Below are 12,787 nucleotides of genomic sequence, written 5' to 3' on the forward strand. Positions count from 1 at the left end.
ATTTTTTGGGTGAATCACGTCCATAAAGTGAGTGGGTCTTGCTGGAAAATTAGTTAGTGCGGATTAATAAAGAAAAAACACATTATTGGGAACAGACACCATTGCAGAAAAGGCACAAAACTAAATAGCTAAGGACATGGAAACAAGAAAAGGTCTTTCAGTTGATCCAGCTCATTGTCATCCAGACCCTGTTTTAAGGCACTGTCTGAGCACATTTAAAAAAATGCCAGCAATAAGAGCACCTGACTTCAAAAAAAATATTCACATGTTCCTCGCAGAAAACAGATCAAATTGAGAAAGACTGGAAACAATTCAAATTGGATTTAAAACTAATTATATATACTCGCGGGCTCTTCTCCTATTTCCATCTAATCAATTACTTGCCTGAGAAGGCCTGTAATGAGATCTTGAAGATTCATATGTTTTTATTTCAAGGTATTAAGTCACCATCGTAACAGATAACCAGCCACTCAAGTTAATCTCAGTTTAATGCTCTATTTATAAATGATTGAGGTGACCTGTCAAATATCATTTTGTTTGAGTTTAATTCTTTACCATCTGGCAACTTATTACTGTGGCTTCCCTGATACTTACAACCATGGTTCAGTTTGACATTTTCCTGCTTGGCTGCTGGTCCAAAGCCACTCAACACCAAGCAGAACACCTACAATAGGTGGGTTTTATTCCATGGAACGATTGTGCATCGCAAACTCACAGATTTGGCCCAGTGCAACGAGATAGCCTACTAGAAGATCCAGAATCTGGCCATCAACTCAAATTTAAAGGGATGTGAACAATTAATTTTAAGTGGATATCTTAAGAAAAATATTGTTTCAATCTACACATAGATTTTAAATGCAGCAGCCTTTGCCAAGGCGGATGTGGGGTTCTGAGGGGAAAGAAACAAGATAGAAGTAAAAGGAAACTCAGTGTGGAGTGACAAACCAGAGCCTGTGTAAGAGTGATATGCCACCTAACTTGGTGTCTGGCAAAGTGGGTGTGCTGGCAAAGTTGGTGTATATCTGTATCGGATGGGTGCAAAGAGGATTGTCTTTTTTGGAACTTCAGGGCATCCTCCCTAGAGGACAGCCAGTGTTAACCATACTCACTGCTAAGCACAATATCTGCAGGACCCAGAAACAGATGGAAAGTTGAGGACATACTTATGGAATTTAGCAAGGTAAAAACATAGACCCATGTATGGTTAAATAGCCTTAGACTGCATACTATCAAGAGCTGTCTGTCATTCTGTTCCACATTTACAACTGAATTAAGCCAAGTCCTCACATAAATTTCTAGCCTTGCATCTCACGCATAAGGGATTATTGCTTGTGTGGGGGATAAACATTAACACTGACTGAATAAGTCAAGTGACCTGTTTCCATGTTGCAACTTCCGTGTAGTCCATAAACCACATATTTAAGATGCAAGGTACAATTTGCTGATACAAGGTTGATCTATAAGTTAGGTACAAGTCTGTCATCTTGAACTGTGAGCATCTGAGGATTACTTTTTTTTTTGCTTGTACAACGAGATGGCACAATCCAGGACACAAATCTCCTTGAAGGGCAGGATCCATGTGCTCTGCAAAGGCACAAGTAATTATGACCGCGGTTAACCATTGCTTTGGGCAGATCACATCATATGCGGGCGGACCTGCTTTTGCACATTTTTGCCTCCTCATCCTCCAATTCAACTGAGGGAGAGGGAAATTCTCATCCTTTAAGCTGAAGGTACTGAGTTAAAGTTCAATTCATTGCAATCATGAAGTGAAAGCGAAATGAAATATCTAAAAAAAAACAAGATTGATAAACACAAAACAGTTACCCAAGGGCAACAAAACCCAAACAGACTAAATATGCTGCACCTCCCAAAACTGATCCAACAAAACCCCTCCGAAAGGTAATTAATATCCATATAATGCATTTTGAAAATCACCCATTTTTAACTGTGTGGACACCCATTAACAATATTTGCTTTACCACGAGTTCAGGGTAGTCTGATGACCACAGCCCCACCAAACAGGGCCACAGAAAACAAAATTGGGACATAATGTTTTGAAAATATACTGGTACAAGGACTACGTCTTTCCATTTCTGCAAAGTAGAAAATCATAGGCTGAGGAGCACAAGGTTAAAACCCCAAGGCAAATTTTCTGATCAATGGCTTGGTAGTTCCCCACAGACAGAATCAAAGGTATAGTTGAAGGATAAAGTTGGCAGAAACTGAGACTCAATCTGCATCAATCAGGAAACTGTATGGAGACTATTTACAGCTGCACTGAATGGGTAAGGGTGAATTTTTACTGGTGAATTTATATGCTCAACAAGGCAAGGCTATTCGCACTGAGGAATGGAGCCACTATCAACATCAAATGCTCCCTGGTGATGCAGAGAATCTTTTAGATGCAGAGTATAAAGCTCCCTCTACACTGCTCGATCAAACTCTCCCATGGCAATGATATTCCAATACCAAAATCACGGATCAATCCTTATTACACCAGCGTGCATTTCCATTTCTCATACCAGCCATCTTCTTGGCTTCTCTACAATCATCAGCTGAATGTCAAGTTGGAGGCAGTTTAGTCTCTGATGTGTTAAGTAAGTTGGTTCAACGTTGACTGCAACTGGATGCAGTGAAACTAGAAACAGGCTTCTGACACAGGAGATGGTCCAACACTGTTTTATTGAACTTGCCGATTGCTGTACATAGTCTGCTGTGAGTTGACACTCACAATCTAACTGCTAACCTCCTACTGGCTTGACCAGACTAACTCTCTACCTCATGGTGATAGTGCTCACTGGCTTGTGCACTCTTACTATCTCAGTAACTGTGTCCTGTAGAGAGAGGCAGAGTCTCAATGCCCTGTGTGTTTTATAGTGGTGTTGTCCTGTCTGGTGATTGGTTATTATGTGTCGTGTCTGTTCATTGGTTATCCTGTGTGTCAATCTCTGCCTGTCTGCATCTCATTATATACATGAGTGGATATTATGACAGTCTCCAGTGGGACCATGTCTATTATTAACTAGGTTGTGGCTGCCCAAACTCATTTCATGTAGAACCCATACAGCCAGCAGAGAGAGAAAACTATCAGAGTTTGATTTGCTTGGATTCTTCAGCTGAAAGATGACTGTTTTAAAATCACTGTGCACTGGAGGCCCTAAGAGGAGTTTAATGAATCATGAAAATGGGCATTAGTGCAGCCAAAAAAAGGCACTGCAACCCTAATCTAGGTGCCGTGTTGAAACAGAGAGCCAATACATGAACATGTTTAAACTAAGCATTTACATTGGAAAAATAAAGCTGCTTTACCACTGCTGCTGAAATGCCGGCAGTCTGTGCTGCAATTGGGGTCCCCTTCTTGGCATTCTTAAACCCTTCTGTACCACATGAAGTTCGCACCATGCTTTGCCCCTCCTGGGTAGTAACCTGAATGTGTGTGCTTAGAAAAAACAATAGCATGTGAGTGTCAGAAAGAAAAGGGGTGACGGAGAAAAATAATTGGAAATCTTTCAGTTAGTTACACATTTCTTTTAATTTGTGTTCACTGCGGTTAAGAATGTTACTGCATTTAAACTGGAACAATGCCAAGTCAAACGCAGTACAGTCAAAAGCAGACTAATGATTGCTTCACTCTGTCCAGGCCCAGTAGAGCCCCTTATTCCATACAGGTAAAGTGCCTCAAACCCAGTCATCAGAACACCAGACATTTTCAGAATGTGGCATACATCAATTTTAATTGAGCAAAATTAAAAAAAACTTTTTTGGACAATTCAGCTAGATACTACATTGGTGTGACGCGACACCGGACTAGTTATCCGCTTTGGCACTTATGCGCCAGTGTGTTCCTGCGCCCCAAGCGAACCTTGAACGCAGCTGATTCAACTTGGCCCAAACTGCTCACTGCCTGACCTCCCCGAGCCAAAATCTGGTAAGGTCTGAAATCCGAGGAGCGGTACGGTGGTGCAGTGGTTAGCACTGTTGCCTCATGGCATTGAGGAGCCGGGTTCAATCCCAGCCCCAGGTCACTGCCTGTGTGGAGTTTGTACATTCTCCCCGTGTCTCACACCCACCACCCAAAGATGTGCAGGGTAGGTGGATAGGCCAAGCTAAATTGCCCCTTAATTGGAAAATAAATAAAAAATAAAAATATCTGAAATCCGGCAGTCTCAGTCCCGGGTTGTTGGGTTTGAGACACTAAACCTGTACTACTTTCTAGCATTTTTTGCAAACCATACACTAGGACTTCTCTGAGCAACATTGCTAATTACTTTCAAATTAGCAATAATTTAGTGCTGTTCGTACATTACCCATGGGTAATGGATTGAGACGATCCTGATGTTGTTTCAGCCAATAGAAGAGACCTTAAACTTGAGAGTCTGTGCTGTATTTAAACTTAGAAATCAAACCAGCATCAAACTCACTCCTCCACCCAATCCTCCCCTTGGAAGGATATACCAATTATTTTTCTAAACTACAACAAAAATCTGTATTTATACAATGCATTCGGTAGTTTTAAAAAAAAATCACTCTACCCAAGACAGTTTAAAAAGGCAGAATCAAAATTTGGATGTCACCACAAGGCTATACTAAGTGGGATGATCAAAACTCGTTCAAAGAGATTAATTTTAAGGAGGGTCTTAAGGAGGACAGAGATCTGAAAAGACAACGAGAGGTCGGCATGGTAGCACAGTGGTTAGCAATGCAGCCTCACAGTCTAGGGTCCCAGGGACGATTTGTGGCTTGGGTCACTGTCTGTGCGGAGTTTGCACGTTTTCCCCATGTCTGCATGGGTTTCCTCCGGGTGCTCCCGTTTCCTCCCACAGTCCAAAGATGTGCAGGTTAGGTGGATCGGCCATGCTAACTTGTCCTTAGTGTCCGAAAAGGTTAGGTGTAGTTACGGGGGTAAGGTGGAGGCGTGGGCTTAAGTAGGGTGCTCTTTCTAAGGGCCGGTGCAGACTCAATGAGCCAAATGGCCTCCTTCTGTACTATAAATTCTATGATACCAACGATACCTTCAGGGAGGGAATTCCAGAACTTGGGTCTATTGCTGAAATGAAATACATGTTACCGAAGTTTTACATCTCGCACTCATCAGGGCAAATGCAAGAATGCCAAATTTCAAACAATCACAACAATTTATACTACAGAAGGAAAGGGTGCTGATTAGTTGGAAAGTAGACTGATTGGCTGAGGCATTGTATGAGAAAGCAATGGGGAACAATCGGCATCCTGAGCTTCTGAGTCAATCAAAAAAGACGCAAATCTTGAACATATGCCTTCTCCCTAGAAGGTCCCAATGTATTAATGTACGTTGATTCTTGGGTTTATGTGGCTATTGCCCCATCTGCTAATAATGAAATTGAGAAAAGTCAGGATGCACAAGATTTAGAACAATAGAGATTTTGGGAGGGAATTGTAGGGTTGAAGGAAGTTAGAGCTAGTGAGGGATGAGGCTGGATTGGATTGGATTTGTTTAGTCACGTGTACCAAGGTGCAGTGAAAAGTATTTTTCTGCGAGCAGCTCCTCAGATCATTAAGTACATGAAAAGAAAAAGAAATACAAGAAAATACATAATAGGGCAACACAAGGTACACAATGTAAATACATAACACCGGCATCGGGTGAAGCATACAGGGGTGTAGTGTTAATCAGGTCAGTCCATAAGAGGGTCGTTTAGGAGTCTGGTAACAGTGGGGAAGAGTCTGTTCGTGCATGTTCTCAGTCTTTTGTATCTCCTGCCCGATGGGAGAAGTTGGAAGAGTGAGCAAGCCGGGTGGGAGGTGTCTTTGATAATGCTGCCCGCTTTCCCCAGGCAGCGGGAGGTGTAGATGGAGTCAATGGATGGGAGGCAGGTTTGTGTGATGGGCAGTGCTCACGACTCTCTGAAGTTTCTTGCGGTCTTGGGCCGAGCAGTTGCCATACCAGGCTGTGATGCAGCCAGATAGGATGCTTTCTATAGTGCATTTGTAAAAGTTGGTGAGAGTTAATGTGGACATGCCAAATTTCCTTAGTTTCCTGAGGAAGTGTAGGCGCTGTTGTGCTTTCTTGGTGGTAACGTTGACGTGGGTGGACCAGGACAGATTTTTGGAGATGTGTACCCCTAGGAATTTGAAACTGCTAACCATCTCCACCTCGGCCCTGTTGATGCTGACAGGGGTGTGTACAGTACTTTGCTTTCTGAAGTCAATGACCAGCTCTTTAGTTTTGCTGGCATTGAGGGATAGATTGTTGTCGCTGCACCGCTCCACTAGGTTCTCTAGCTCCCTCCTGTACTCTGACTCGTCGTTATTCGAGATACGGCCCACTATGGTAGTATCGTCAGCAAACCTGTAGATGGAGTTGGAACCAAATTTTGCCACGCAGTCGTGTGTGTACAGGGAGTATAGTAGGGGGCTAAGTCCGCAGCATTGCGGGGCCCCGGTATCGAGTACTATTGTGGAGGAGGTGTTGTTGTTTATTCTTACTGAGTGTGGTCTGTGGGTTAGAAAGTCGAGGATCCAGTTGCAGAGTGAGGAACCAAGTCCTAGGCTTTGGAGCCTTGAGCTTGGCTGGGATTATGATGTTGAAGATGGAGCTGTAGTCAATAAATATGAGTCTGATGTCAGAGTCCTTCTTGTCGAGATGCTCAAGGGATGAATGCAGGGCCAGGGAGATGGTGTCTGCTGTGGACCGGTTGCGGCGGTATGCGAATTGCAGTGGATCAAGGCGTTCTGGAAGTATGGAGGTGATACACTTCATGACCAACCTCTCAAAGGACTTCATTACGACTGAAGTCAGGGCCACCGGACGGTAGTCATTGAGGCACGTTGCCTGGTTTGCCTTGCTATGAAGCAATTTAAACAGGAGCATGGGAACTTTAAGTTTGAGGTGTTGGGGCACTTGGAGCCACTGGTGGTTCGTAAGAATTGGAGTGAGTGTGGGGTGACTGGGGTGGTGCCAGATCAGGTATGACCAGCAAAGTTCTGGATAAGCTGAAGTTTATGAATAGTGACGAATTGAATGACAGAAGGCTTCAATGGCAGCTAATATTTTGAAGGAGGAAGAAATTTGGAAACTCAGCTAGGGTCAAACAGGGTGTTGTCTGAGAACAATGTAGTGGTTCCGATACAGTCGTTGGGGAGCAATTCCAATTGGTGGATGAAGGTACAAAGTTGGGGTGGGGACCCAAGATGATGACTGTCATCTTCCCAATACCTAGCTAGGAAAGACTGTAGCATATCCAAGACTGGATAATGCTAAGGCAGTGGAAGGTTGAGAGAGAGCAGGTGGCAAAAAATAATTCAGTGTTGCCAGCATACAGGTAAAAGCTGATTCTATGTCTGTGGATGATAGCGCCAATGGGGAGACAAGTAGATAATAATAATAATCTTTATTGTCACAAGTAGGCTTACAATAACACTGCAATGAAGTTGCTGTGAAAAGCCCCTAGTCGCCACATTCCAGCACCTGTTTGGGTAATTCAGACTGTCCAAATTAAATGAGGAAAAGGTAGGGCCAAGCACAAATTCTTTAGGACTGCACAGGTAATGATGTAGGAGTGGGAAGACGAAACTTTACCAGAATTGTTCTGGATACAATCAGAAAGGTAATAGAACCAAGCAAAGGCAAAGTGGACAATGGAGTGGAGGCTTTCGAAGATGGTGGAGTGGTCAAGGAAAATGCAAAAGGATAATGAACTATGATCACCGTGACAGGGAATGTATTTTATGACTTTGTTTCTCAGTGCTTTGGTGATGAGGCTGACATAGAAATCTAATTGGAGAGATCCAAACAGGGCTTCATGGGAAAGATGAGCACAAATTCAGGAGGTGACTGCACATTCAAGAAGTTTGGCGAACAAAAGGAGGTGGAGGATGGGACAGCAAAATTGTTGAAAGGACACAGGGATCAAGGATGGTTTTGTGAGTCGAAGACTGATGAAGGTGGTTTTAAATGGGAGGGGAACAGTACCCGAGGAGAAGAAACCATTCACTGTCAGACAAAAAGAAGGCCATAAAAAAGGCAATTCAAAGGGAATGGGTTAAAGGTGCAGGAGATGAGTCACATGATGAAACAAACTCAGAGAGGAGGTAGGAAAAGACTTGTATTTATCCAGCATTTTTCAGAGCCAGCAAACATCTCATCGTGCTTTGCCTCCGGTGAAATATTTTTGAAGTGTAGTTACTATTAAAATGTACAAAACACAGCCAATTTGTGTACTGAAAGCTACCACCAACAGAAATAAACTAATAACCAGACAATCTCTTTTTGGTGATGTTGATTGAAGAGTAAATATTGGCTAAGATACTGGTGACCTTCGATATAGTGCCACAGAATTTATATGTTTGCCCGAGAGTGTAGATGGGATCTTGGTGTAATATCTCATATGAGAGATGGCACCACTGGAGTGCAGCACCCTCTCAATACAGCTCTGGAGTGTCGGCCTCGATTTTTGTACTGATGTCCTGGAGTGGGACTTAAACTCAAAGCCATATGACTTAGAGATGAGGCTTCTACCACCGAGCCACAGGAGAGAAACTAGAGAGTTGTGGGTTCAGGGTGAGGGCAGATCGTACCCTGGAGGGAGATTTGGGTTCCTAGGCAAAAGAAAAGGGAAGTTGAAAAATTGTTAACTTTAAGATCATAAAATAATAATCGCCATATCTTAACATGGTTTTGCTTTGGTTAAGAAGGAGTTATCGGTATTTTCAGAAAATTAACTTACAATATTCTGAATGTATTGATTTAATTTAAAAAAAAACAAAAGCTAATAGGTTTTTCAAGACCTCAGGTATTGCTGTTGCTTTATATATTTTTTATAGATCGAATTCTGAAATGTAATGCTTTCTGCACCAACCACTTTGAATGAATTATTGATTTAATTGAAACGTTCACTCCACTGAGAGGCACTGTTGACACTGAAGCATCACCAACTTTAAGATTGCAGCCGAGCATTCTGATTATTTTATTGCCATATATTTTTCCTCTATCAAACATCGATATATAGAAGATAGGAGCAGGAGGAGGCCTTTTGGCCCTTCGAGCCTGCTCCACCATTCATCACGATCATGGCTGATCATCCAACTCAATAGCCTAATCCTTCTTTCTCCCCATAACCTTTGATCCCATTCTCTCCAAGTGCTATATCCAGCCGCCTCTTGAATATATTCAAAGTTTTAGCATCAACTACTTCCCGTGGTAATGAATTCCACAGGCTCACCACTCTTTGTGTGAAGAAGTGTCTCCTTATCTCTGTCCGAAATGGTTTACCCTGAATCCTCAGGTTGTGACCCCTGGTTCTGGACACACCTATGATTGGTAACATCTTCCCTGTCTCGTCCTGTTAGAATTTTATAAGTCTCTATGAGATACCCCCTCATTCTTCTGAACTCCAGCGAGAACAATCCCAACCTAGTCAATCTCTCCTCATTTGACAGTCCCGCCATCCCTGGAATCAGTCTGGTAAACCTTCGCTGCACTCCCTCGAGAGCAAGAACATCCTTCCTCAGAGAAGGAGACCAAAACTACACACAATACATGGCCTCACCATGGCACTGTACAATTGCAGCAACACATCCCTGCTTCTTTACTTGAAACCTCTTGCAATGAAGGCCAACATACCATTAGCCTTCTTTATCGCCTGCTGCACCTGCATGCTTACCTTCAGCAAATGGTGCACAAGGCCACCCAGGTCCCACTGCACACTCCCCGCTCCCAATTTACAACCATTCAGGTAGTAATCTTCCTACCTGTTTTTGCTTCCAAAATGAATAACCTCACTTATCCAAATTGTACTGCATCTGCCATTGGTTTGCCCACTCGCCCAACCTGTCCAGATCTTGCTGTAGGATCCCTGCATCCTCGTCACAATTCACCCTCCCACCTAATTTGGTATCATCTGAAAACTTTGAGATTTTACATTTTGTTCCCTCATCCAAATCATTAATGTATATTGTGAATAGCTGGGGTCCCAGCACTGATCCCAGTGGTACCCCACTGGTTACTGCCTGCCAATTGGAAAAGGACCCATTAATCCCTACTCTTTGTTTCCTCTCTGCCAACTAGTTTTCTATCCACTTCAATACATTTCCCAATCCCATGCGCTTTAATTTTGCACAATACTCTCTTATGTGGGACTTTGTCAAATGTCTTCTGAAAGTCCAAATATACCACATCAACTGGCTCCCCCTTGTCGACTGTACTGGTTACCTCTTCAAAGAATTCCAACAGATTTGTCAAGCATGATTTTCCCTTCATAAATCCATGCTGACTCTGACTGATCCTGCCACAGCCTTCTAAATGTTCCGCTATAAAGCCCTAGATAATGGATTCAAGCATTTTCCCCACTACTGATGTTAGGCTTACTGGTCTATAATTCCCTGCTTTCTCTCTACCTCCCTTTTTGAATATCGGAGTGACGTGAGCTACCCGCCAATCTGCAGGGACAGTTCCAGAGTCCATAGAATCCCGGAAGATGACCACCAATGCATCCACTATTTCCAGAGCCACCTCCTGAAGCACTCTGGGATGCAGATTCTCAGGCCCTGGGGATTTATCCGCCTTCAATCCCATCAGTTTCCCAGCACCATTTCTCTACTAATGTTGATCTCCCTCAGTTCTTCCCTCTCACTGAACCTTTCATTCTCCAACATTTCTGGGATCTGATTTGTGTCCTCATTTGTGAAGACAAAACCAAAGTATGTATTTAATTGCTCAGCCATTTCTTTGTCCCTTATTACGCATTCCCCTGTTTCTCTCAGCTATGGGCCTACATTTCTCTTCACAGATCTGTAGAAACTCTTAAGTGTCAGTCTTTATGTTCCCTGCAAGCTTCCTTTCGTACTGTACTTTCCCCTTCTTAATCAATCCCTTCTTTGCTGAATTCTAAACTGCTCCCAATCCTCAGACCTATTATTTTTCTTGGCCAATCTGTATGCTTCTTCCTTGGATTGGATACTATTTCTAATTTCCTTTGTAAGCCATGGATTGGCCCTCTTACCCCCTTTGCTTTTGTGCCAGACAGGAATGGACAGTTGCTGTAGTTCCTCCATGCGTTCCTTGAATGTTTGCCAGTGTCTAGCCACTATTATCCCTTCAAGTAACTCTCCCCAATCTACCAAGGCCAACTCACGCCTCATATCCTCATAGTTCCCTTTATTACGATTCAGCACCGTAGTCTCCGAATCAACTACTTCACTCTCCATCTTGATAAAAAATTCTATCATGTTATGGTCACTCATCCCCAAGGGGTCTCATACAGTCAGATTGGCAATAATTCCCTTCTCATTACACAGTACCCAGTCTAAGATGGCCTGCTCTCCAGCTGGTTCCTCCACATATTTGTCAAGAAAACCATCCTGTGTACACTCCAGGAATTCCTCCTCTACGGGCATTGTGGCTAATTTGATTTGCCCAATCTATGGGAAGATTAAAATCACCCATGATCAGCGATATTCCCTTATTACATGCATCACTAATTTCTTGTTTAATGCCATTCCCAACCTCATCAGTGCAGTTTGCGGGTCTATATATGACACCCACTAATGTTTTTTGTCCCTTGGTATTTCTCAACTCTACCCATACAGATTCCACATTGTCAGAGCTAATATCCTTTCTCACTATTGTGTTAATTTCCTCTTTAACCAGCAGTGCCACACCACCACCTTTTCTTTCATGCCTGTCCTTCCTAAATACTGAGAACCCTGGGACATTCAGTTCCCATCCTTGTTCACCCTGTAGCCATGTCTCCGTAATCCCAATTATATCATACCCATTTTGCGATTAGTTCATCCACTTTATTGCAAACGCTCCGTGCATTAAGGCACAGAGCCTTTAAGTTTGTCTTTTTCACAATGCTTGTCTTGCTCCCAATATTTTTATCTGCTGCCCTGTTTGAATTTTGTCCTTGGTTTCTCCACCTATCCTTTTTCTTATTCACTTTTCTACCTTTTGCTTTTGTCCTTGCTCCCTCTTTCTCTGACTCCTTGCGTAGGTTCCCATCCCCCTGGCATTTTAGTTTAAACCCTCCCCAACCGTTCTAGCAAATAGCCCCCTGAGGACATCAGTTCCAGTCCTGCCCAGGTGTAACCCGTCCAGTTTGTACAGGTCCCACCTCCCCCAGAACCGGTCCCAATGCCCCAGGAATTTAGCCACGTATTCATCCTATATATCCTGTCATTTATAATCTGACTTGCACGTGGCATTGGGAGTAATCCTGAGATCACAACCTTTGAGGTCCAATTTCTTAACTTCCTTCCTAGCTCCCTGTATTCTGCCTTTCTGACCTCATCCCTCCTGAAGGCACTGACTGGTGCTCGAGCAAGTGGCCATTTCTGTTTTACATAGACAAAAGTGTCCCAAAGCCATTTGATAACACGATCAATCAAAACCAAGCCCAATCTTGTCCTCAATAGACATTCACATATGGAGTTTAGCTGATGAGGTTATCTTGTGAGAAAAACTCGAGCAGGTTGGGCTTGGAGCCATTGAGGTTTAGAAGAATGATAGGTGATCGTTTTGAAACATATAGGATTCTGAGAGGACTTGACAGGTGGATGCTGTGAGGATGTTTCCTCTTGTGGGGGTGTCTAAAACTAGGGGATATTGTTTAAAAATTGGGGGTTTCCCATTTAAGACAGTGATAAGGAGAAGTTTCTTCTCTTAAGGGGGTCAGTAAACCGGGGAATTCTCTGCCCGAGAGGAGTGGGGAGGCCGGGTCATTGAATATACTCAAGGCTGAGTTAGATTGATTTCTGTTCAACAAGGGAGTCGAGGGTTACGGGGGACAGACAGGAAAGTGGAGTT

General features: G+C 43.2%; 1 protein-coding gene across 1 annotated transcript in view; it reads right to left on the reverse strand.

Moving 5' to 3' along the window:
- Nucleotides 1-12,787, reverse strand: part of mrps11 (mitochondrial ribosomal protein S11) — a 47,871-nt gene that overhangs the window by 23,645 nt on the left and 11,439 nt on the right. Inside the window, exon 4 of the mRNA XM_072470574.1 lies at nucleotides 3,313-3,442. Coding sequence (XP_072326675.1) covers nucleotides 3,313-3,442 — 130 coding nt within the window. The remainder of the gene's footprint in view (nucleotides 1-3,312; nucleotides 3,443-12,787) is intronic.

This window comes from Scyliorhinus torazame, chromosome 12, assembly GCF_047496885.1.
Source record: "Scyliorhinus torazame isolate Kashiwa2021f chromosome 12, sScyTor2.1, whole genome shotgun sequence".
NCBI lineage: Eukaryota > Metazoa > Chordata > Chondrichthyes > Carcharhiniformes > Scyliorhinidae > Scyliorhinus > Scyliorhinus torazame.